Here is a 27280-nt window from a genome sequence, read left to right on the forward strand (position 1 = left end):
TTCTTTGGTGCTCAGCCTTTTTTATTGTCCAACTTTCACATCTATACATGACTCTTGGAAAGACCATAGCTTTGACTATACAGAGCTTTGTTGGCAAAGTGGTGTGTTTGCTTTTTAATACAGTGTCTAGGTTTGTTGTAGCTTTCCTTCCAAGAAGCAAGTGTCTTCTAATTTCATGGCTTCAGTCACCATCCACAGTGATTTTGGAGTCCAAGAAGAGAAAATCTGTCACTGTTTCCACTTTTCCCCCTTCTATTTGCCATGAACTGATATAACCAGATGCCATTATCTTAGATTTTTGAATGCTGAGTTTTAAGCCAGTTTTTTCACTGTCTTCTTTCACCCTCATCAAGAGGCTCTTTAGTTCCTCTTCACTTTATCATCTGCATATTTGAAGTTACTGATAATCTTTCCCAACAGTCTTGATTTTAGCTTGTTACTCATTAACCCCAGCATCTTGCATTGATGTACTATGCATATAAGTTAAATAAGCAAGGTGACAATATACAGCCTTGATGTACTCCTTTCCCAATTTTGAACCAGTCAGTTGTTCCACATAAGGTTCTAATTGTTGGTTCTTGACCCACGTACAGGTTTCTCAGGAGACAGGTAAGATGGTCTGGTATTCCCGTCTCGTTAAGAATTTTCCACAGTTTGTTGTGATCCACACAATCTAAGGCTTTTGCATAGTCAATGAAACAGAAATAGATGTTTTTCTGGAATTCCCTTGCTTTCTGTATGTTCTAACAAATATTGGCAATTTGATTTCTGTTTCCTCTGCCTTTTCTAAAACCAGCTTGTATATCTTAAATTTCTCAGTTCAAGTACTGCTGAAGTCTAGCTTAAAGGGTTTTGAGCATAACTTTACTAGCATGGGAAGTGTCTGTTAGTTTGAACATCTTTAGCACTTCGTTTCTTTGGAATTGGCATGAAGACAGACCTTTTCCAGTCCTGTGGAAACTGCTGGGTTTTCCAAACTTGCTGACCTATTGAGTGTGACACTTTAATAGCATTATCTTTTAGGATTTTGAATAGTTCAGCTGAAATTCCATCACCTCCACTAGCTTTGTTCGTAGTGATACTTCTTAAGGCCCACTTGACTTCACAGTCTAAGATGTCTGGCACTAGGTGAGTGATCACACCATGATGGTTATCTGAGTCATTAAGACCTATTTTGTATAGTTCTGTGTATTCTTGCTACCTCTTCTTAATCTCTGTTAGGTCCTTAACATTTCTGTTCTTTATCATATCCATCCTTGCACGAAATGTTCCTTTGATACCTCCCATTTTCTTGAAGAGATCTCTAGTTTTTCCAATTCTATTGTTATCCTCTATTTCTTTGCATTGTTTATTGAAGAAGTCCTTCTTGTCTCTCCTTGCTATTCTCTGGAACTCTGCATTCAGTTGGGTATATCTTTGCCTTTCTCCCTTGCTTTTCACTTCTCTTCTTTCCTCAGCTATTTGTAAAGCATTCTGACATTTTCCCTTCTTGCCTTTCTTTTTCTTTGCCATGGTTTTGGTCACTGCCCCCTGTACAATGTTACGAACCTCTTCCCTTGAATCTGTTTGTCATTTCCATATAATCATAAGGGATTTGATTTAGGTCATACCTGAGATGGCCTAGTGGTTTAAACTAAAAAAAGTGGGGAAAACCACTATAAGTACTAATATTGTTTATCTATTCATATCCATAGAAGATTCTTCTAGTCACAAATAGTTAAAAGACAAATTGTAACTCATTCTACTCAAATGCTAACAAATTCTGTAAAAGCAGTCTGAATTAATAGGAATTTTGTAATGACTAAAATCTGGAATTTACTTGTGTTGTCCTTGTCAGAATGAATCAAGAATGTGTAAGAATTTTAATAACATTTTTTCTCTCCACACCTCCTAGGCAGACTGGTGTATGGGGCTTAATGAAAACAGCACCCCAAATTATTTCTATAGATTTATAATGTATGGTTAAAGATATTTGATTATTTGAAGCAAAGGTTTTATGAAATCTGGCTTGTTTACTCTAATGTATATTATTTCCTTTTTTCCCATAGATTTCTGAAGATGATTCATATGTCAGTGACATAAGTGACAACTTTTCCTTAGACAATCTCAGTAATGATCTGGATAATGAGAGACAGACTTTGGGTAAGATTTAAATTATTTGATCTCAAACTGTTATTTGAGTGTTTGGATCTTTGCAGAATACTAATAAGTATATATTGGAGTACCTGCTGCAGACAGAATGGAGCAAGTTCTGCATCAGAAACTTAAGACGTGGTTGCCACCCTCAATGGTTTTATAGTCTAGGTGGAAACATGGCACTCGTGTGAAAAATGTATTCATTCACATAAATTTGTCTGCTCAGGCAGATTTCGATTTTATAAAGTAAGGGCATACGAATCACCATATGAATATCAAAAATTAATATAACAGATGCTCCTTGTGTGGTTAAACTTTCTGCAAACATATTAGAATATAACTTTGCCTTCGGGTATCTAGTGGCTTTCATAGTCTAGGCATGCTGTCGGACTTGTATTGTAAAAGGTCTGGTCTGAGTGCTAATTTAGTTTCAGATTCTTCAAGATAACTCATTTGAGAGTAACAAACTGCTATGTCTTTAGGGGTAGGGCTTCAGGTATCCTAAGATGTCCTTTTATTTCTGGTTAATCTTAAGAGTGAAAATGATGCCCAGAAAGTGTGAGATGGAACCATGGGGTACCTGGAGTGTCTGCTGTCTCCAAACAGCTCTGATTTAGGAGTAAGCAGACTAAAGCTTGTTTAGGAAGCTGACCTACCTTAAGAAGAATCTGCCCACTGAACAGGTTTTTATACGAGTTCTGTAGCATCAAATACTCCCAGTTTTGGTACTCAGTGTGCCTAGGGTCTGGAGGCTTATCTATGCCAGAACACCACCTCTTTTCATATCTACATGGAGGACAAGGACCATGTCAGGTCCTTTTTGATGTTTCAGTGTTTCCCAGCTCAGTATGTACATGTTAAATACTATGATGATGAGTTGTTACCTGAATGCCAAAGAGCCTGCTCTTTGAAGGATTACAAAAAAGACAGGTAATTTTACTGTCTTCTGGAAGAACATCCTTCCAGCATCATACCTGCTAGAAGTCAGAAGCTCATTATGCTCTGTGTCATTCCTGAATTGTTTCTGGAGAGATTAACCCTTTGGTGGAAAAGTCTGAGAACCAGTGATTCAAAGGTAAAGACCAGTCATATAGGAGCAAGTTCATATGCTGTTTTTTGTAAAAAAAAGAAAAAAAAAACCCAAAAAGGTGAACTGAAAGAGAAATGAGAAAGCATCAGTTATTTCCTTAGCAAACAACACCCACTGTAAATGGGAACCCTTGTTGTGGATGAAGAAGACAGACAAACACCAAAGTCTCCTTCTATTTGAGGCCTTAGGAAGGGATCCCAAGGGGAACCAAGGGATTAGAGGGTTCAAAGGTCAAAGTTAGGAACAGAGGACTTGCCCAAGGACCTAAGACCACAGCTGTGCTGAGTTGACACCACGACTGAGCGACTTCACTTTGTTTTTTCATTTTCATGCATTGGAGAAAGAAATGGCAACCCACTCCAGTGTTCTTGCCTGGAGAATCCCAGGGATGGGGGAGCCTGGTGGGCTGCCGTCTATGGGGTCGCACAGAGTCGGACACGACTGAAGCGACTTAGCAGCAGGAAAAGCATGTAAGAGGTGAAGACCAGTTCTCTTTCTTTTCCACAGCCTTGTTGCTAGAGTACTGACCAATGTTTTCTTAGCTTGAACAAACACTGGGCCAAACCCAGCTTTCTTCTTTGGCAATAATTGGAAGATTAGATCTCTACATATCAGTACTCAACTGAAAAAATTATATGTAGAAATAACCTTTGCATCTTAGGACACAATATTTCCTACAGAAGGAAATAGGATTGGGTCCAGGTCTTGAAAAATTGCCACACTAGAATTTCTTTGAATCCTTAGTAAAAGCTAGGTATTTAGAATGTTGCCTATTAATTTATACCCCTCACCGACCTGCCCAGATCAGTATGCACATATTCAGTTCTGTCACTGCATTGGGTGCTATGTGGGGGTTCAATGGTTAGGAATATAGATTTAGGAACTAGATTTCCTCAGTTAATCCCAGCTCTGCCACTCACTGGTTATGTGTTCTAGGGCAAGTTTCTCAAGTTCTCTGTGCCTCAGTTTTCTTCATCTGTAAAATGGGGCCAATAATACTGTTTATCTCAAGAGGTTGTTGCAAAGGATAAGTGAAACAATATATGTAAAGTGCTTGAAAGACTGTCACAGAGTAAAAAGCTAGGCATGTATTAGCCTTTATTATTAGTAGTAGTATTGTTGTTCAGTTGCTAAGTCGTGTTTGACTCTCTGCAATCCCATGGACTGCAGCATGCCAGGCTTCTCTTTCCTTCACTATCTCCCAGGGTTTTCTCAAACTCATGTCTGTTGATTGTGATGCCATCTAACCATCTCGTCCTCTGTCACCCCCTTCTCCTCCTGCTGTTAATCTTTCCCAGCCTCAGGATCTTTTCCAATAAGTAGGTGCTTTGCATCAGGTGGTCAAACTATTGGAGCTTCAGCATCAGTCCTTCCAATGAATATTCAGGGTTGATTTCCTTTAGGATTGACTGGTTTGATCTCCTTGCTGTCCAAGGGACTCTTAAAGAGTCTTCTCCAGTAGTAGTGTAATATTTCTTTAAAACAAAGTATTTTGAGATTACAGGGAGCACAGTTTTAAAAGACTCTTATCGTTTGCAGCTTTTTACTTGATTTTTGCCCATGTTGAGCAACTGAAACAAATTCAGAATTTAATTGCATGTTTAGATTAACATGAGACTTCAAAGTATGACCTCACTTTCATATTCTCCTGTTCATCAAAGCAGCCTCATTATTCAAAGTGATTGACTTTAAAATAAAATACCATTTTCTCATATGTTGGTATAATGCAAAAGGTTTCTTTTGAAAATAGGTTGTGTTGGGGTGGAAAAAGAATTTCAGAGCATAAAGTAATGGAAGTTGTCACAAATGAAAAAATTGATGGGTGTAAATATCTAAGACATAAATGTTTCACTCATTTAAAAAGCTGTGTAGGCCAAATGTTAAAGATAAATGTCAAGTGGCAATTAAATTGTAAAGCAAATATAGAAACAAAAGATTATGTCTTAATATATGAATAGGAAAGCAGATGATTCAGAAAAGAATATTCATGAAAACATTCCAAGTCACAATAGGAATTTTTTAAATGTAAGTTAAAACAAGGAGATAGCACTGTTCACCTAATGATTTGCTAAGAATTCAAAATGAATGCTGACAAGCCTAGAATGACCTCAGAACATGGACACTGGTACGTGCTTGCTGATAAATGGGAAATTTTGAAGAGCAGTATGCTCACATGAGGGCTTCCCTCATAGCTCAGTTTGTAAAGAGTCTGACCGCAATGCAGGAGACCTGGGTTTGATTCCTGGGTCGAGAAGATCTCCTGGAGAAGGAAATGGCAACCCACTCCAGTATTCTTGCCTGGAGACTCTCATGGACAGTGGAGCCTGGCAGGCTATGCGTCGCAAGAGTGGGACACGACTGAGCGACTAAGCGCACACACACGCTCACACGAATCAAGTGTCTGAAAATGTTTGAGTTCTTAGACATAATAATCCCACTTCTATATGTCCTCAGAAAATAATCAGATGCAATCAAATATATAAGAATATGTACATCAACTACTTTTTTTTCATCATAACAAGACACTGAAACAAATCTAGAAGTCCAACAATAGATGAATGATTAAAAAAATTAGGACTTATTCATAGCATGGAATTGTTCTACATTCATTAAAACTGCTTTAGAAGAATTCTGGGTAGCATAGAAAAGTATTTATTTTAACTGATTAAGCAAAGCATTAAACTCTACAAACATTGTGAACTGTATGGAGAAAATAATAAATGAAAATACTCCCAATATAAATGGCTACTATTTCCAGGTGGTGGGATAATAGATGACTTTTATTTCCTTTATAATTTTCCTGTAATATGCACAATTGTTTTATCAGAATTTGAAATGATCTTTTAAAAGATTTTTAAAAATTTTTATCAAAACTTGAAGTGCTTTTAAACAGAGTTAAGGAGATCAGAAGTAACCTACTCTGGGCATAGCAGTCCAGTTTCCAATATTATCCTCAGTGCATATAAACTCTGAAGAACTAGCCTTTGAGCAGTAGCATGAAGAGTTCCCTGCAAAGAAAGTCCATGAGTTTTAGTGTTTAAATAATTTCAGATGCTCCATTTAGCTGCTCAAGATTCTTTTTATTGTCTGACTTTCAGTTATAATCTGGATAATTGAGATTAACAGTATCGTTGTGTAGTTGCTCAGTAAGGAGGATTTCTTTTTCCTTTTCAGTAGTAAAATAAAATGAAAATCTTTATAAGGCAACCAGGCTGATTTCCTTTTCAGGGCCAGTGATCGATAGTGGGGGGAAAGCCAAGTCCAAAAGAAGGACGTGTTTGCCGGCGCCGTGCCCCAAGTCCAGTAACATCAGCTTGTGGAACATCCTGAGAAACAACATCGGGAAGGACCTGTCTAAGGTGGCCATGCCGGTGGAGCTCAATGAGCCCCTCAACACGCTGCAGAGACTCTGCGAGGAGCTGGAGTACAGCGAGCTCCTGGACAAGGCCGCCCAGCTGCCCAACGCCCTGGAAAGGATGGTGAGCACGCACCCTGCCACTCACTGGCCTGCCTTCGCAGCTGAGCTGCAGGCATAGCAGGGCTCCTGTCCCTCCACTTTCCACCTGGATTACTCATCAGAGAGGCTCATTTCCCAGCCACCTCTGCTTCCCAGCTCTGCCTGGCTGTTTTCAGTCACCTGGTCAGGAATGGCCATTGAGAGCGGCTTCGCTGTAACAGCTGCTGCCTGAGGGTAGTTCTGCTCTGTGGTTTTGGGCTTCCTCTTTCTCTAGAACCTTCCATGTGATTGTTCTGATATTGCCTGGCTGGAAAACATGTCTTGAGGGCTGTCTGAGTGTTTGTTTTTACTACCCTGAGTGGGGAGAATATAATTTTTTGAGCTCTTTTTTGTTTTGTTGTCCAGGGTAAATTTCCCATGAGAAAGTTTTGGTTTATTTTTGAAATTGTCCTGTTAGCCCCTGAATTTTTAGAAAATATCATTCAGTCACAGAAGAGGTTTTCACATCAGAAAGATTCTTCTCCCCCTGCCACTATTTTTTTTAATTTTATTTTATTTTTAAATCAGTTTTTATCAGAGTATAGTTGATTCCCCTTCCCCACCTCTTCTGCTATAGAATAAGTTAAAGGATAAAAATCATCCTAGAAAAATTAATCTTTTGTTCTCTACTTAGTATCAGTTCTAATCAAGTAATGGGGCTTCCAATAAAGGGGCCTCCAAGAATTTCTCATCCTTCCCCTGCCATGTGGGTACAGAGGACAGGGGTACCTTGGTGATAAGACTATGGCCAACTCAACCCTTTCTGTGACTGTGGCTATTTGCTCTTCAAAACTGAGTGCCTCTTCCTCTTTTTGCCTTCTGGTATGTTACCTGCTCAACAGAAAGCTCATTGTGTGGGATGCTGGCACATCAGGGTCCTCCCCCACATTCAGCATCTCTGTCCTGGGCATTTGGTGATTGGCTGAATCAGAGGGCTCACCTCCAGCTCCAGGGATCCAGCCAGACATCACCCTCTCAGTGGTGGAGGATGCCTTTGTTTTCTAAATTGTGCACATTCTGCAGTTTAAACTCATTAAGACTTCAGTTTCTTCAGTAATTTGAGGATTAAGGGAAAATCTTAATTTCTGGTTGAAAGAGACATCCCATCTCATCCCATACTGTCTCCAGGGACTTTGCCCTTCAAAGAGATTTTCTTTCCTGATACTAATGATAATAGGAGTAGGAGAGAAAAACAAGCTGTTTATTTTCTGTCTTCTTTGTTACTCTTCCCCCAGAGAATTTCTATGAACAAAGGGAGGTAAATAGATTCCAAGGAAAGTGTTAAAAGTTATCATTTGTGGACAGTGCTTTTCATTAAAGAGCATGATTGACTTTGAAGATGAAAGCATTTTTAAAGGTGTTTCATTTTTATAGCAATTTAGAGACCCTTAGGATGTCAGCTGATTGATTGGAGTCATTTGACCTTGAGAAGTAGTTTGAGGAAAGGCACCAATACATTAAGAAAGGAAAGTTCAGAAAAGCATTAGGGAGGAGCCTAGCCCATGTAATAGGTTTGCTGCTCCAAGAATGAGGGTCAGCTATACCCCTGCAGAGATTCTCTCTCATGTTGCCAGCCCACAAGGAAGATGCTTTGTTTTGCCTGCTCCCTTGCTTCTTTCTCCTCCTGCATCATGAATGATTCCAGGTTCTTTTCAACATGTGTTCTATTAAATTGTGAAGGTGATTCAGGGTTGACTCGACATTCCATATAGACATGTGACCTTGCTGCTAATCAGAAAACAGACATCTGAGGAAGCAGAGAGAGGAACAGATACCCAGGTTTCAAGAACAGACTGAATTGAGCACAAGTTGATTTAATAAGCTCTCCAGCTACTCGAGAGTGTTTATACACTCTAGTATGAGGTGGTAAGGTGGGTCCAGCTTGTAAAAGGCATTGAAAATTATATGACTAGTGAACATTTATGAAAGGTACCCAGCTTTTTCCCCCAATATAAGAAACTTTATGAAATAAGCAGAGAAGAGGAAACATTGAGATTATTACTCAGTATTAGAAAGGAAAATTTGCTATTGCTACTTAGGTTTAATTTTTTTGCCCGCCTCCCTCTCAAAAGACCAAAAGAATACAGACATACCTCAGAGATATTGTGTATTTGGTTCCAGACTACTTCAATAAAGCAAGTATCACAATAAAGTGAGTTGCATGAGTTTTTTGGTTTCCTAGTGCATATAAAACTTACGTTTACACTATACTTAGTCTGTTAAGTATGCAATAACTTTGTATCTAGAAAACAATATCTATACCTTAATTTTTAACATCAAGTGAAGTGAAAGTTGCTCAGTCATGTCCAACTTTTTGCAACCCTATGGACTGTACAGTCCATGGAATTCTCCAGGCCAGAATACTGGAGTGGGTAGCCTATCCCCTCTCCAGGGGATCTTTCCAAACCAGGAATCAACCTGGGGTCTTCTGCATTGCAGGCAAATTCTTAGCCCATGCAGGAGACCTCGGTTCGATTCCTAGGTCGGGAAGATCCTCTGGAGAAGGGATAGGCTACCCATTCCAATGTTCTTGGACTTCCCTGGTGGCTCAGCTGGTGAAGAATCTGACTGCAATGTGGGAGACCCTGGTTCGATCCCTGGGTTGGGAAGATCCCTTGGAGAAGGAAAAGGCTACCCACTCCAGTATTCTAGCCTGGAGAATTCCATGGGCTGTATAGTCCATGAGGTTGCAAAGAGTCAGACACAACTGAGCGACTTTCACTCACATACCTTAATTTTAAAAATGCTTCACTGCTAAAGGAAAAATTTGAAATATCGTGAGAATTGCCAAAATATGACACAAGGCATGAAGTGAGCAAATGCTGTTGGAAAAACTTGCTGCAAAGTTGCCATAAACCTTCAGTTTATAAGCATCGCAGTTTCTGCAAAGCACAATAAAACACAGTAAAATGAGGTGGGCCTGTACTGTGGCTCTTCAGTGTCCTGCAAGGGAGCTGTGCAAAACGCTGAGACCCTCACAGCCAGGGCCAGTAAGATTCTTCTCATTTCATATTCACCTATAATTTTCCTTTAAAAAATTTTTTTTTTTTTTTTTACCATGCCACGTGGCATTTCGGATCTTAGTTCCCCCAACCAGGGATTGAACCCATGACCCATGCATTGGAAGCATGGAGTCTTATACAGTGGACCACCAGGGAAGTCCTTTCTTTTGCTTTTTGAGTTCTCATTTTTCTTCCAAGAAAAACAAAACTACTTGAAAGCTACTGTGTTCTGTCCTATGACTCATTACCCAGGCTCAGGAAATGACTCCCACAGATTTTCTTTGGTCAGATGAGTTTTTTTGGTTTCTACAATACCAAATTGCGAATGGTTAAACTTAGGATGCTTATTCTTAAACATTTTTTTTTATCTTGGAGTATAGTTGATTAGAAGAAGGCAATGGCACCCCACTCCAGTACTCTTGCCTGGAAAATCCCACGGACAGAGGAGCCTGGTAGTCTGCAGTCCATGGGGTTGCTAAGAGTCAGACACGACTGAGTGACTTCACTTTCACTTTTCACTTTCCTGCATTGGAGAAGGAAATGGCAACCCACTCCAGTGTTCTTGCCTGGAGAATCCCAGGGATGGGGGAGCCTGGTAGGCTGCCGTCTATGGGGTCGCACAGAGTTGGACACTACTGAAGCGACTTAGCAGCAGCAGCAGCATAGTTGATTAATGGCACCCCACTCCAGTACTCTTGCCTGGAAAATCCATGGACGGAGGAGCCTGGTGGGCTGTAGTCCATGGGGTCGCTAAGAGTCGGACACGACTGAGCGACTTCACTTTCACTTTTCACTTTCCTGCATTGGAGAAGGAAATGGCAACCCACTCCAGTGTTCTTGCCTGGAGAATCCCAGGGACGGGGGAGCCTGCTGGGCTGCCGTCTATGGGATCGTACAGAGTTGGACACGACTGAAGTGACTTAGCAGCAGCAGTAGCAGTATAGTTGATTAACAGTGCTGTGTTAGTCTCAGGTGTATCCCAAAGTGATTCAGTTATACATGTAATATATGTATTGATTCTTTTTCAAGTTCTTTTCCTATTTAGGTTTATTACAGAGTATTGAGCAGATTTCCCTGTGACTTACTCCTGAATCTTGAGGGAAGTTTGACTTCTTTAACGCTCTTTGTCCCTCTCCTCCTCCAGAGCCTTAGCACAAGTCAGGATTGTCAGATAGTGGCAGATTTAGAGGGACTGACTCACCATCTTGAAAGCCTTTATCCACCTGCAGGCATCAAACCAAATGGACAATCTGATTCATTTGTCTCTGGGGCCAAAATGGACACTATTTAAACCCACAACTTGAAATCAAAGTCCCTTTGGGTGTCATTAAGCCAGGGACAAATCTTTGCCTTTTTTGAAATAAACAGGAAAGAGAGAAAGAGAAGCTATATTTTGTTAATGTCTTTGTGAAAATAAATTTCTTTGTGATGGAGGAGTAACCAGGTTCTTGCCCTTTCCCTAGGTGTATGTGGCAGCCTTTGCGGTGTCTGCATATGCATCTAGCTACTTCCGTGCCGGGAGTAAGCCTTTTAATCCGGTCCTTGGAGAAACATATGAATGTATTCGTGAGGACAAGGGCTTCCGGTTTTTTTCAGAACAGGTAGGTATACACCCTTTTTTTGTTTGTTGGGAGAAGTTGCTCATGTCTCCCATTAAGTGTGCTTTTGAAATATTTATTTCCCACCTGTCACTGGCTTCCCAGTAACAGAGATAATTACAGTTCTTCTACACATAGAGAGAGAGATCAGTTTCCTTCCACTGAAACCTTGCCACCACCCATGGGCTTAAAGGTGCTAGCCAGGCTGGGGCTCGCTTGGCTGTGTGCATCACCACAGTTCTTTCTGTTTAAACGTGTAGCAGAGAGGAATTTTTAAAGCACGAAGCATTTGCCCAAACTGCAACTTAAGATTTAAAGTGTGCAGCCTAGCTCGCTGACGTCACCATTCTAAAACAGGAGCACCGCCATCAGAAGCAGGAGCACCAAATAAATGCATTATTCTTGGTTTTGATTTAAGAGAAATCATTCATTCCGTATATTTATTCATTCTATCCATAAATACTTCTCGAGATTTTACCACATGCCTAGCATTGGGTGATGGGCCGGAGGCAGACAAGAATGTCCGTCCCTCAGCTAATAGATGGACAAGGCTTATGCTCACACAGCCCGAGTTCCCTGAGGTTCCACAAGACCCTTCCCACCTGTGTTAGCAGTGGGTAATATTCAAGAATTGTATCTCTGGACTCAGCCAGCCTAGATTCCAATCTCAGCTTTCTGTCTCACTAGGTTTGCAACCCAGGGCAAGTTCCTTAACCTCTCTGTACTTCAGTTTCTTCTTTAAAGTGGCAATGAGGATAATGGTGCAGACTCAGATGGTTTTGCAATGATCAAATGAGTTATTCTCTACAAAGCTCTTAGAGCACTTATCCTTGAAGTAGGAAGTGTTACATGAGGGTTTGCTATCCTTATTGACCTACGTATGACAGTATAACTTGCAGTAGTGGAATGTTGGGGACATCCACAATATCTGTCAATAAGGAATTGTTTAGCTGAAATAGAGTGCAACTTGACTGAAAATAAAGACCACTTCTCTCCCATCGTGTTAAGGCAGCACCTCAACGTGTCTATCCCTAAATGTTAGCCTGGGAACATGAAACATCATTGATTCCCTCCCAATTCTTAGAAAACTGAGGATAAAAGGATGAGTTGCTAAAACATGATTTTCCTCCTATTATCTTGGTGCCTTCTTTATAAGTGGGCTTCTTTATAAGTGGACTGGTATTATGGGAGTAAGAAGGGCAGGGTGGTATGACTGAGAGTCTTATGAAGATGGCGCTGGTCTTAACTGTGAATTATGAGCAGCGTTCTCTGAAACTCAAATGAAAATGATTAGCCAACAATCCCAAAGCACGTTGTCAATTGTTTTCTGGTTAGCAGTTAAAACAAGAAATTAAATGCTGATATTTGAAGAGTAGGGGTTTAAATCAGTAGTTAAAGGGTAAGATAATGTGATTCAAATTCAACTGGATTATTTAAACACTAAACCTAAAATGGAATGCGAATACATGAAAATATAATTTGGTTACCATGGTATTCTATGCACTCATGTGAAAAAACAAAGGCCAAAAATAGCTCCAGACTACAGCAGACAATCAAGACAGGATGAATAGGTAGAAGAAAAGAGTAGTAACATGCGCTTGTGTAAAACTGAGCTTCAATTCCATGAACCCCTGACAGGGCAGGGCTGATTTGGGATCTGTGGCTCCCCTGTGGTGGCAGGGAGAAAGAAAAGAGAGCCCCTGGACATGTGTGCACAGAGATGGAAAGAGTTACATAACTTAGTCTTTAGTTCCATGAAATGGATCCCAAGGAAATAAATAAGAAAAAGATCTGGTCATGTTTAGTAGCATAGGGCATGCTAGGTGTATTATGGACTGTTTTCATTCTAACCCCACCACTGTGTGGCCTTGTATGAGCTACTTAAACTTTCTAAACCTTAGTTATTTATCTGTAAAATAGGGATGATCATGCTTAGTTCACAGGCTGTAGGAAGGATAAGTAAAATAACACACTGAAACTGAAAGTCCAATACTTTGGCCACCTGATGCAAAGAGCTGACTCATTTGAAAAGACCCTGATGCTGGGTAAGATTGAGGGCAGGAGGAGAAGGGGACGACAGAGGATGAGTTGGTTGGATGGCATCACCAACTCGATGGATGTGGGTTTGGGTGAACTCCGGGAGTTGGTGATGGACAGGGAGGCCTGGTGTGCTGCGGTTCATGGGGTCGCAAAGAGTCGGACACGACTGAGCGACTGAACTGAACTGATGTGAAGCACATTCAGTACTTGATTATTGCTCTTATACTGAGAGGCAAGGCAGCTTTTAAAATGCTTTTTAATACCCAGTGTTATGAACAGCTAGAAGAGTGTTGAAGTAAGATAATCCTATATCTACTTTACTGATTCAAATGGTTCGAAAGTGGCATGCGGTCCCTGCTGAGTCTCTGACAGAAAGCCATCCAGGAGGCTGCCAGGAGTCCTCACAGCTGGCTTCACTGTGGGAATACCACCATCCTGATCACGAGGGAGCCACTTCATCTGTCTGGAATTTAGCCTTATGGCATAGGTAGTTGAGTCTTTTAATACATCTGAGTGTGAATGAGTCTCTCAGGGACAGAATCACACTAGCTAAGTTTATAAGAGACTGATCTATAAATCAGAATTCTACCCTATGCCTTTAGACTATAAGATAGACTTGCCATGGGGACCAGATGGCTTTGGTCAGCCTGACCAGGGATGTTTTCCCATAGACAGATTTCTTAAGGAAGACAAAATTGTGGTCATCACATAAGTGTACAGTGAGATGGAGAGGTAACTGATTAATTCAATGTGCCAGGCTGTCTGCTGCCCCAGGAGTGGAAAGGTTTTGACCAGGGTCCTCCTTTCCCAGCCAGCAGGCAATATATCAGTTCAGCCTCCTTACTCCCTCTCTTGCCCTTGTTGGTTACATTGACCAGCCTACCTGTTGTGCTTGAAGGCTTTCTAATTTAACACATCTAAAGAGAGTACCCAAGCATTTATTCTGTTTTATGCTGGTACCTGCCAGTCTGGCTCCTTCTGCTTCTAGCCCAGCAGGCATTCTCTTATGGAGACAGCACGTCTCCACCCTTGTCCGTATGTGTAGTGATGGACTGCAGCTTTCAGAGTTTGGGAGCTTCTTGGCTTTCTTGTACTTCTCTACAGTGAGTAGAAGTGCTGAATGACTGGTATAATAAACTGAACAGAACCCCTGAATTAATATCTAAGGAGGACACTGATGGAGATATCTCCAGGTGAAAGGACCTAGAAAAAAACAGATCAATCACCTTTTCTACTGAGTTTTCTAGACAACAGGGTTGGGTGATTTGGAAAGTGATTTTTATCCATTTCCTCCAAGCCCTGGGATTTCATTTGCTTGTGGTTTTGGTGGGGATGGGGAAATGTTTAGAGTTGTCGGTGGCTAAGGAAGTTGAAGTAAGTGCTACTTCACAGAGTTCAGCTACATGGAATCTTGCCCTCTTTATATCGTGTCTCACGTAAAAGGCCCAAAAATGCAGTATCAAAATGACTCATGCAGTCAGAAACGAGAGAAAGCACATGGTGTTCAAATTTTCCTCCTAACAATTAACTAGTATGGCGCTTGCTAAGTGCTTTATGCTTTCCAAACTTGATCAGGATCTTGTTCGATCTTCACAATAACCCTGTGTGGCCAGTGAGGCAAGGATCAGTTACAGATGAGAAAACCAGGGCCTAGCCCATCAGTGCCTTTCAGTGGTCCTCAGCTGGCACCCTCTGCTTCTATTCCAGCGTCTTCTCTCCCTGACCTTTTTTTGGTATGTCTTGTGTAAGTTTAGTGACTGTGCTCAGAGCTGCCAGAGTCATCAGCTGCCCATGTGAAAACAGCCTTTTGTACTCTGTTCAGACTATCGGATTTTGCCTGTCATTGTCAAGTAAACCTTTCATCCTGCAAACTCACATAGGAATGTATTCTCGACTCCCATTGCGGGCTGGGCAGTGGCTTTTGTGAACAAGGAACATTCAGGAATCAGTCATAAACATTCCCGTCACATGTGCTAACCTCTGACTGTTCCACCTTCTCAGGGGAGCGGTTTCCTTTGTGCCAAGAAATCTGATTCAGCCTTGGTTTTCTAAATAAGCCCAGAAAAGGGAGAATCTAGAAGGAAAGGACTTCCTTTACCTTCTCAGGGACTAGGGGTCCAGCCAGCAACTTCTTCCTCAGTGGTTCTCGGGCAGCCTGGGTGGGGTTTCATCAGGGACTAGACTGGTCAAAAAAGTCATTTCAGTTCACTTTGCTTCTTTTTTCTGTACCTTTGGGAACAGTTTGGTGTCCATAAAGGATATGCAGTTAAGCTATTGTCTGAATGTGGCTTTTCCTGATTACCAGGAACTTCAGTTGTCAGATCACTGTTCAAGTCATTTTCAGCATTTACGCATCCAGCCATGACTGTTGAATTTTTGATTGAAAAGCTGAGCAGAGTTATTGAAAGTTACTAAACAGTAAGAGATTCATATGGAGTCTTTTTTCCTTTGCTTCACAGACACAGCTCTTCTTCCTTTTCTATTACTCGTCAGATTCTGAAAAAAAAACATTCTTGGCTGGACTTTAAAAATACCATACCTATCACTCCCACTGTGCACACTCACATCACCCATCTGAGTGGTTCTTTTATCTACTCATAGGCAGGGTTATTTACTTCTGATTAAAATGGCATCTTATTTAAAGTAATTATCAGGGTAAATTCAAAGCTATTCAAGTAAAACAAGCAATAAATCAACTTTAAGGTGACCAAACCAGTGCATTTCTTCTGCATTTCTAGGTTATTACTTACTGTATTTTTTTTTTTTTTAAAGAAAACATGTGTTTATCAAATAAGTACTTAACTCTGAACTCAGGAGAAGAGAAACTAATTGGCAACTGTTCCCCGCCCCCCAAATCAGACTAGTATTCTTGGCCACCTCCTTAGTAGCTTTCTTTTATAATCCACATCCTGTTTATCAGCAAATCCCAGGGTCTTCCTTCCAAAGCCATTTTCACTGCCACCCCACTGGTGCTGGTCACCAAGCCCAAGCCATCGGCATCAATGACTGGGCTTGTTGCAATAGACTCATTATCTGGTCCCTTGTTCCCACAGCCAATTCTGCACTCAGCAACCAGAGTGATGTCTAACGACTTCTGCAGTCACTTGGAATCAAACCCCAAGTTCTGGCTGTGGCCCACAGCGCCCTCTAAGATGACACCCCCAGATATCATGCCTCTTCCCACTTTGACTCATTCAGCTTCAGCCACACTGACCTTTTTGCTCCTCCTAAAACATTTTGAGCATCTGTCAGCCCTGCACAGTGGTTGCGTCCTCTGACCTGGACATACTTCCCCTGGCTATCTGTGTGATTGGTGTCTTACTTCCCTTAGCCTCAGGGATTTCCATCACAGAGTCCTGCCCCAACCACCCTGTCCAGGATGGCATTCCCACTCACCATCTCCCATTTTCATTCTTGCTTTATTCTCCTTCTCATGTTACCACTGGCAAATTATGTGCTTATATCTGTCCCACCCATTGCATTTCTGCACTAAAATGTAAATTCCAGGAGGGTAAAGATTTTTGTTTCTTTTGTTTCTCATTGTATCCACAGTGACTAAGACAGTGCCTGACACATCACAGACAATCGGGAAATGTTTGATGAATGCAGGTCCCCTCCCTGGGTGATTTTTGACTGGTCACTTGTTCTCTTTTCCACAAGCATCCCTTCATGGTGAGAGACGCATCCAGACTAGGAGGACTCTATATTTATGGCTCTGAACAGCTGCAGGACTGAAAATTTAAGGTTTTTTCCCCTCAATCTGAAGAAGAAAAACCTACATAATACACAGATATTGAAACACTCATATTCTTGTCTCCTTACCACCCACCTCTTATATAAAGTGCATTCTGAAAGCATAAATTAAAAATCACCAGGACAGGGTGAAGAAAGACCTCAGCTATACAAATAAATCACAAGAATTTTTAACTGCCAGAGAAACTCATTGACTTTGAGATTGTAGAAAGAAAGATACATATAAATACTTGCACAATAAAAAAAACCATATATACTAATTTCCTGAATGTTTGGTCCTTACCAGTAAAAAGTCGCTCCTATTTGATCAAGGGGGAGAGGAAGTGATGGAGAAAGATACTAAAAAACAGTCCAGAGTGGGTTTAGCCAGCAGGTTAACAGTGTTTGCTTTGAGTCTAAATCAGTTCAGACTCAAACTCAAAATCTAATACCTTTCTGTGCCTGGGTTAAGATGTAATAAAAAGATAAACTCAACTAAATCCTGTACTACCAAAGACAGGTTAGATGGTGCCCATTATTCTTTACTCCAGTAGACAAAAGTTAAATGATTAACTGGGAATTACCCCCTTTTCATGCGTTTTAGACTTCCCTGGTGGCTCAGATGGTAAAGCGTCTGCCTACGATGTGGGAGACCTGAGTTCAATCCCTGGGTCTGGAAGATCCTCTGGAGAAGGAAATGCCAACCCACTCCAGTACTCTTGCCTGGAAAATCCCATGGATGGAAGAGCCTGGTAGGCTACAGTCCATGGGGTCGCAAAGAGTCGGACACGACTGAGAGACTTCACCTCACCATGGGTTTTTAAATTAATCAAAGCCTTAATAAAATCTTTTCCAATTGCCTGGGATCCACTGCTGCCTCTGATACTGAGATTCAAAGAAAACATGTTAGCACGATAGTATCTTGAAGCCAGAGGGATTCTCAGACCTCATTTTCAAAGAAGTAAACAAGACTCAGAGGGTTTAGAAAGGTCAAACTCAGAAGGTTCATTTTCTAAATATCCATGATGGGAACTTAACAGTGTGCCGAGGCTTTGTGCAGGAGCCAGGGCCCAGCTTTGAGAGCAGCCATCAGGGAGCAGCTAGGGCATGGCAGGAAACTGTGTTGGATTTGAAGTCAGAAGACCTGAATTTAGAGTGCTGCCCTCGTGAATTTAGAGGGCTGCCCTCGTCAGTGACTAACTGTGTAGCACTGGGCAGGCTCTTGACTGGGGAAAAAACCCGTTTCCTAATTCATAAGATAAGGGTAATGAAGACACAAGGTTACCATGAGAGCTAAGTGGAAATACCACTCATGACAAAAAATTAAAATTTAATCTCTGCTGACTCTGTACTAGCAGATGATCCTGGCACTTTCCATGGGCTAGATTTTTTCAGTTTGCAGAGTCAGTGGTACTAGTCCTGTTTTACAGATGAGGTAAGGGGGGCCCAGAGGGTTTGAAAACACCCTCAGGGTCACTCAGCCAGTAGATGATACTGATGATATTGCACGGTTAGCTTCTAGATCTGGGGGACTCCAGGAGCAATCTCTCATTCCCTGACACTCATGCAGCACATGGCAGAGGCTTCAGATACGTTTCATGAATAAATACCTGTGGGAATGAAACATATGAAACAAAAATAAGGCATCAATTTAGTTTCCCTGGAAAGCTTTGTAAACTTCTTAAAAGTCATGTACATCAAATAAATCACTCCCAAAGGTGTTTTTAAGCCAGAAAGAAATAAACCAAATCATTGATATGTCAGTGTTGGGATTTATGCATTCAGAAAACAGCCCTTCAACTCCATCTAAAGGCACTTTGCTAATCAGTGATTCATTAATCTGACACAACTATTTTAAAAAGGTCAAATTTGCATTTTATGGGACATATGTATGCTTTATGATATGATAGAGTTGCTTTTATAATTCATATGGACAGTATATTTATATCCTTGTTTCATAGGATTTTAAATTATTACAGAAGAGTTTATAGTTTTTATGTATTGTATTTTGCTTTGATGCTTATACTTGCCAGACTTAAAAAATGCCAAATTCTTGACCAAGACTGTGATCTTCGCATTTTTTACTGCATTATTTCTGTGGGAATGACTATGATCTGCTTTGTAATAATCTACTTAAAATCTGCCTACGTTATGGGGCAGGGGGCTATTCCATAGCTCCTGTCTGCTCCACTCGGGGGTGGATGAGGCAAGTGGAGTGAAGAAGTGAGGGGTCAGTATTGTCTTGCCCTAGTTTAGTTTTATATGGTGCTGTTGTTTAGTTGCTACATCATGTCCGACTCTTTGCACCCCTATGGACTGTAGCCTGCCAGCCTCCTCTCTGTCCATCCCCAGGAGTGGGTTGCCATGCCCTCTTCCAGGGGAATCTTCCCAGTCCAGGGACAGAACCTGCATCTCCTGCATTGGCGAGCAAATTCTTTACCACTGAGCCACCAGAGAAGCCCCCTTTTGTATGATCCCAAGGTTTAAAAAGTAACTCCACTGTTCTCCTAATGGGGAAAGAAGAGAAGACAAGAATTTAGCAGTTTGTGTAATATAATGTATCTTCAGGGGGTTGGGTTGAAAGAAAAGACAGTGAAGCAAAGCATTTTAGGAGTTAGGTTTCTTAGTGTTTGAGATGAAATGCACATAAGCATGGAGAGGAGCTCACATTCTCAAGAGGCCACAGTGAGAATTAAAACCCTCCAAGGGACAGCAAATTTGCACCTCCCACCTCATAGTGGATCTGGGATTTATATGTTCATTGAGACTTGAAAGATAGCTGCGCTGTTGACATCTTTGTCCCTACTTTTCTTCAAGCCAAGTGGATACCATTGCACTCCCATCCTGTCCCGGCTGTTCTCCACCTGGAAGAGGGCCACAGAAGAGGTTCTTAAACATGTTCCTCTCTGCAGTCCAGGGTTCAGAGCAAGGCCAGTGGTTGTGGATTGGTCACCCCAACTTCCTGCCACACCTGTTCACCTCAAGCAGGCCTCTGAGTATTCTGAGTTCTTGATATGTTTGAAAACAGGGTGTGTCTACTTAAAGGACTTTTTTTTGGAAACTTTGAAAGCCACCTGTAAACCAAAAATGCTGGGTTTTACTTCCACTCCTCTCGGTGTGTTTGGGAAATGTTATTGTTAGATAATCTTTCTGGTTTCAGTTTTCTCATCTGTAAATGTCCTAAATGTAAGATAATGTTTGCTCAGAACCAGCTATGTCATAGAAATTTCTGGAAACATCACTAGCAGCATTATTCTTTCATTGTAGCTATTGAGTTGCTAAGTTGTGTCCAACTCTGCAATCCCAAGCAAGCATGCCAGGCTTGTAACTCATTTACTAGTACTGTGTGGTAGTACTATCATGATAACAGCACACGTACTGCTCCTGTGCCTTGAGTGTTACTGAGATAATGAAGAAATCTGAGGAGCCATTTTCTCTTTAGCTTCTTCATTAGTGAGCAAAACAGAAGTTAATGACCCCAGTGACAAAAGGCAGGGAAATGATCTACAGTCCCTGTTACAGAGGACTCTCTTTTCTGTAATGTAATTGCATATTTACTCAAGATATTTTTATGAACAAAAATTGAACAAAAACTTTTTCTCAGCAGTTGATTGGTCGTCTTGTCAGTGATCTAAAAAGTAGCTGGACATTTGTGATGCAGAGTTTTCAAAAAGATGCCTTGCATTGTTGACCCACTGAGTGGGCTCAGCAGATTAAAATCTGCTGAACTAAAGTGTTTTTTTGTGTTGCTTAGAAATACTTAACATTTAAAATATGTACTATTTGACATCTTAATTAAAACACTTGCAGGTACTTTCAGAATTGCATTGATTTTGACCTTGGAAGCTAATGTCAGGTTAGCTGATTTGTAAGTGGGCAGCCCTGTGTCTCTGCTTTTATTTTCACATCTTTCAAAACATATCTCCACTCTCATCACTCACCACTTGGCTGCTTTTTCCCCAGGCTTCCAGAGGCTTCCATTCACAGGCTTTTTCCTGACAAGACAGAGCTGACTGTGTCAGGAGCTCCCTCTTGAGGACAGACTTGTTGAAGGGAAACTTAACAAGTTTCCATTCAGTTAGACACTGCGGTTGTATTACATCTCAGTGCAAGGGAGAAAGAAAGGATTTTGTGAGACACAAAAGTTAATTTTTTGTTTTTTTTTCACCTTTGTTTCCATCAGGTCAGCCACCATCCACCTATCTCTGCATGTCACGCTGAGTCTGCAAATTTTGTTTTCTGGCAAGGTAATGTGCCTCTATCATTTTGTGTAACATTATCATTTACTGTAAATGCTCGTTAAGTGGGCTCTGGACTTGGATCTCGCTGGAACAATCTGTACCATTTGATGTTCTTGCGTCTCATCATTGAACAATAACTGCCATTTGTTGACTTCATAATTAAAGTTTCTGGAGGATAATTTGATTGTCTCCTTCTTTAAAAATTCTCAGTCTTTGTCTGGCCCATCACCATTGTTTATTCCTGTAACTTTTCCCTGTATCTTATTCTGTATCCATTTGAAATGCCTCGTGTATTTCAAGAGACATTAAATATTTATAGTTATTAGACTCTAGACTGCAGAGTGTTCTTTTGCTTTTGAAAACTTTAAATTTTATTTCTAAAATTTTACATTGCCAATTTGTTTTTCAGTTTGGGGTGGTTATTCCTATGTTTGGTTTTTTATGTTTTTAATTTGGGGAGGGATGGTTGCTCTGAAGACAAAATATTGCTGCTAATATTTCCTAAATGGATTAATTAATTTTGTTAACTTATTTATTCCATAGTCAGAGTGTGCAATAAAAAGAAAATTTGAGCATCCCAGTGTTTTGAACCATGAGCACCTGTCAGTTTTTTAAAAGATTATTCTAACTGGTTAACACCTGATTTGCCACATGGCCTTTTTTTTTTTTTAATGTATCTATAAAATTTAAAAGATAAGAGTATTTTGTGAAAAATTTCCTTCCCCCATCCCAGTTCCCAATCATCCAGTTTCTCTCTCTGGAGGCAGTATTGCTAGTTTAGATTACAAGTACTATGGTTTCCTTATGAATCTTTGCTACTAAAATTTAGAACTGAAGCTTGACTGGAGACTTCTTTTTCATTAAAATACTTTGGAAAAATTTCCCATAATGTCTCTAACCTCCTAGTTGCAGTGTCATTGACCTTGTAAGGACTGTATTGTTATTATTACTTTCAGTTCAGTTCAGTCACTCAGTCATATCTGACTCTTTGCGGCCCCAAGAGCCACAGCACGCCAGGCCTCCTTGTCCATCACCAACTCCCGGAGTCCACCCAAACCCATGTCCATTGAGTCGGTGATGCCTTCCAACCATTTCATCCTCTGTCGTCCCCTTCTCCTCCTGCCCTCAATCTTTCCCAGCATTAGGGTCTTTTCAAATGAGTCAGCTCTTTGCATCAGGTAGCCAAAATATTGGAGTTTCAGCTTCAACATCAGTCCTACCAAAGAACACCCAGGATTGATCTCCTTTAGGATGGACTGGTTGGATCATCTTGCTGTCCAAGGGACTCTCAAGAGTCTTCTCCAACACCACAGTTCAAAAGCATCAGTTCTTTCTTTATAGCACTCAACTTTCTTTATAGTCCAACTCTCACATTATTACTCTGGTTATATGTTATTTAATGGGAGGGGTCTTCTTCAGGTACTTTCTGTGTGCTCCTTATATCAATCACAGTTTTCTTTTCAGCTCTGTTCACTTCTTCCTCATCAGCTTTTTCCTGGGCAATTCCACCTCTCCATAAGTCCATGACTGCCAAATCTTGCTTTTTTTTTAAAAATCCATTTTGACATTTTTCTACCTCTTAATTAGATTGTTTAGATCATTTACATTTATTATGATTATTGACATGTGCGTGCGTGCGTGCTAGGTCACTTCAGTCGTGTCCAACTCTTTGTGACCCCATGGACTGTAACCCGCTAGGCTCTTCTGTCCATGGGATTCTCCAGGCAAGAGTACTGGAGTGGTTTGCCATGCCCTCCTCCAGGGGATCTTGTGATTATCAACATAGTTGGGTTTAGATCTGGTCTCTTGTTTGTTTTCTGCCTGTCACATCAGTTTTTTGTTCCCTTTCTCTCTCTCTCTCTCTTTTTTTTAACTTTCTTTTGTGGTGTTATATGTGATTCCATTGTATTTTTTTTTGTTGCTTTATTAGCTATATGTCTTTGTTCCATTATTTAGTTGTTGCTTTAGGATTCATATATCTTTAACATATCACAGTCTCTTTTCAAGTGATATTTTGCTACTTAACCAATAGCAAAAGAAACTTTAAAAAGTGTACTTCTATTCTCCCTTCCTGAACCTTTCCTATTGTGGACATTTTACATATATATGTTATAAACTCTTCATACATTATTACTACTTTGCTTTAAACAACCAATTATCTTTTGGGGGATAACAACTTGCTGAGATATATACTGTACAACTCACCTAATTAAAGGTACAAGTCAGTGGTTTTTAATATGTTCACATAGTTGTACAATCATCACTACAGTAACTTTAGAACACTTTCAGCACTCCAAAAAGAAACGTCTCCAGCCAGTACCCACCTTTTAATGGCTCCCCACCACCACCCTCCTGCCCCCGTCCCCCTACCTTCCAATTTCTGTCAGCCTCTTGCATCCTTATGCAACCACTGATCTTCTTTCTGTCCCTGTAGGTATGCCTGTTCTGGACATGTCATATAAATAGAATCCTGCAGGATGTGCTCAGGGCCTTCCTGGTCCCAGCCCGTCTCTCGCCTAGACCAGGCCTTGCCCCGCTGCTGGCCCCCATGCCTTCGCCTTTGCTCCCCCGTGGTCTGTGTATTGTCACCTGGCCCCAGACGGATCATCTGTCTCTGCTGTTCTTTTTCTATTCCTTGTTTCCCTGATGGCACCACCACTCGTGCATGCTGTAGAAATCTGAAATCATCCACAAATTCTCCCTGTCTGTCACAGCCTGCATCTAATAATGTCACCAAGTTCTATTTTTGTTTCCTTAATGGTTCTGGGACCGCTCCCTTCCCCTGCATCCACTACCACTGTCCTGGTTCACTTCATCCTCATTGATGCTTTGAGCAAATGCAGATCACCTGCTTCTCATCTCACCTGCTTTTGTTCCATTTTCCACATTGCTGCCAATTATCTTGGCAAAGTCTGTATCTAATCACATCAATTCTCTGTCTGAACAAACACCTTGTTTTCCCCAGTGCACCCAAATCAGCTTCTTAGCCAAGCTCATCAAGCCTGCTGTTTTTTGTACTCAAGCTGTATTTCTACTCTTCTCTCTAAACAACCTGAGACCCACAGAACAGAGCCACACCCTGTTCTCTCACATCTCTCATGTCTTCTGCCTTAAACTGCCTTTTCTCTGCCAGGTGAACTCCTACTTATTCTTCCAAGCCCAGTTTAAGTGGCCCTTTCAGACAAGCCTCTTCTGATGCCTTCCCCAAGCATGGTGGTCATTCCTTCTTCTCTGGTTCCATTTCACCTTATTTCAACATACTCAATAATAGCTTCTCATGGGGGCCTTACTTCTTTTCACTTCTGTATGCCTTTCATCCTGGGAGTTCTTCCAGGGGGTGGGGGACAGTGATACTTTGTAGTTTTAGTTTCTCTATTCTGTTCCAGGCACTCATTTACTATTTATATTGAATACTGATAAATTTTATTGTGAAGAGATTATCCTATATTGTGATTAATCATTTATCCAGCCTAAGAAACCTTTAATCTACCTAGCTGTCCCGCTAAATATGTAATATTCAGTATTATTTCATTTCAGATGTGAGATGGAAAAACAAATTCTGGGGCAAATCCATGGAAATCGTTCCCATTGGCACAACCCATGTGACTCTGCCAGCGTAAGTTCTCCTTCTCTACTTAGGAACTGTATAGAATTTAGGGCCAGGGTTTGGAAACAGGATACCATCGTCCCCCATGGTGCTGAGTGTGTGTGTTTTTCTTTTAATACGTTTGACAGTAGCTTCAAATGTTCCTCATTTTGACAGTCTCACATTTTCATTCTCTCTAATGGAAATGCTTCCTGGACACCAAAGTTCCCTGAATAGAGTTTTTAGAATTTTCATTTCTACTTTCTAACACAATTAGGAATGATAATTTTTCTTTAACATTGTTGTCCTGCCTCACTGTCAAAAATTTTTTTAAAGAAAGCCATGACTTTGATCTTTCAGGGATTATTGATACTTATTCATAAAGCAGAGTGGTAATGGTTATGGTCTCTGGAGCTGGAACTCATATGCTCACACTGCTACTTACTAATTGCAAATCGTTGGGCAGGTACTTAACCTTTCTGATTACCAGTTCCCTCATCAGTGAAATAGGGATAATAAACCATCTACTTCATAAGACTGTTGTGATGATTAAACAGATATGGAAAGCACTTGAAATAACACTTAAAATAGTCACATGATTCATGTCAGTGTATGGCAAAAACCACCACAATATTCTAAAGTAATTAGCCTCCAATTAAACTAAATTAATTAAAAATAATAATACTTGGCACATAGTATGTGCCATGAAGTGTTTGGTTTTGGTCTTAATACCATTATCCTCATAATTATTATTTCATTCTGTAAATCATACCTGGAATAGTTTCTCATTGTAAAAGATATAAGATATTTGTGTCTTAAGATTTATATATAAAATATATATGTGTGTGTGTGTACAGGCATACCTCAGAGACATTGCAGATTTGGTTTTAGACCACTGCAATAAAGTAAATATTACAATATGAATTTTTTGGCTTCCCATTGCTTATGAAAATTACTTTTTATATACTTCAGAGGTATGAAGTGAGGAAATGCTGTTGGAAAAATGCTAATAGACTTGCTCTACACAGGATTGCCCCAAACCTTCAACCTGTAAAAACTACAATAGATCAAAGTCTTCCTGTATACATATGTGCCTACATATATGTACCCACACATGTATATACATTAATATATAGTGCATGTGTCTGCCTGTGTGTACATATGCATATGTGTGTGTGTGTGTGCACGTGGAGACGGAGCACACTGTGGACAGCCTCTCCACCCTCCCCTTGTCACTCTCCTTTCATAGTTTGGTGACTTTAGACACACCTCCTCCGGTTCAGTTTCCTCCTCTGTCAAAGGACGGAGTGGGTTGTTTCAGGAGACCCCCCCCCACCCCGCAACTTCCAGTGGAGCCTCTGCAGCTCCAGGATCTGACTGCTGCTGCCCCCAAGGCACCCATGGGGAGGAGGGTGAAGGCTCTTAGACCACCCAGCATGGCTTTCTTGGTGTTAGGTCTGTAGTGAAGGAATAAGAAATTCATCACAGGACTTGTTTTTGAAATGCTTGTTTGCATTTGCTGCTGACTCCTCTGGGAGCTGTAACTTTCCCTTTCTCTTCCTTTAGTTTTGGAGACCATTTTGAGTGGAACAAAGTGACCTCTTGCATCCACAACATCTTAAGTGGGCAGAGGTGGATCGAGCACTATGGAGAGATTGTCATCAAGAACCTGAATGACGATTCCTGCCACTGCAAAGTGAACTTTATAAAGGTAACCTTGGTGCCTGTGAGCTGTGGCCCCAGACAGGCCTTGGCAGAACTGGGCCTCAGGGCACAGGTCTTGGGGAACTTTTCACCTTCACTTTTGTGCCAGGGCCCCCTGGTCCCAGCCTTAACCCTCTCACTTGGACCAGGGTCACAGTCCCTCCTAGCCTCCTTCCTTCCTTTACTCCTCTATGGTCTCTCCCCAGTGAGTCAGCCAGAGGGACCCTGTTGAAACATAAGACATCATGATACAGTATGGATGAGCCTGGAAGACATTATGCTAAGTGAAATAAGCCAGACACAAAAGGACAAAAATGATTCCATTTATATGAGATACCTGGAGCAGCCAAATTTATAAAGACAGAAAGTAGGATGGTGATTTCCAGGGACTGGGAAGAGGAAGGAATAGGGAGTCATTATTTAATGGGCACAGAGTTTCAGTTTGGGAAGATGAAAAGTTCTGGAGGTATATAAGGCAATCATTATGCAACTTTGTGAGTGTACATAGTGCAACTCAATTTTACATTAAAAAATGGTTGAAATAGTAAATATTATGTATGTTTTAGCACAGTTTAAAAAATGAAAGTCACATCATATTTGACCAAAACCTCTGACAACTCCCATCTTTTTCAGAACAAACGCTTACATCCTTACA

The 27280-nt window shown here is 40.9% G+C and overlaps 1 protein-coding gene across 6 annotated transcripts in view; it reads left to right on the forward strand.

The window, feature by feature from the left end:
* OSBPL3 (oxysterol binding protein like 3) overlaps nt 1–27280 on the forward strand; it is a 198289-nt gene that overhangs the window by 152481 nt on the left and 18528 nt on the right. For all 6 annotated transcript variants that reach the window (XM_055590567.1, XM_055590565.1, XM_055590566.1 and 3 more), the window contains 6 exons: nt 2049–2142; nt 6455–6705; nt 11188–11325; nt 21278–21341; nt 24873–24951; nt 26488–26632. In XM_055590567.1, the coding sequence (XP_055446542.1) occupies nt 2049–2142; nt 6455–6705; nt 11188–11325; nt 21278–21341; nt 24873–24951; nt 26488–26632 (771 nt within the window). The remainder of the gene's footprint in view (nt 1–2048; nt 2143–6454; nt 6706–11187; nt 11326–21277; nt 21342–24872; nt 24952–26487; nt 26633–27280) is intronic.

The sequence above is a fragment of the Bubalus kerabau genome, chromosome 8, assembly GCF_029407905.1.
Source record: "Bubalus kerabau isolate K-KA32 ecotype Philippines breed swamp buffalo chromosome 8, PCC_UOA_SB_1v2, whole genome shotgun sequence".
NCBI lineage: Eukaryota > Metazoa > Chordata > Mammalia > Artiodactyla > Bovidae > Bubalus > Bubalus kerabau.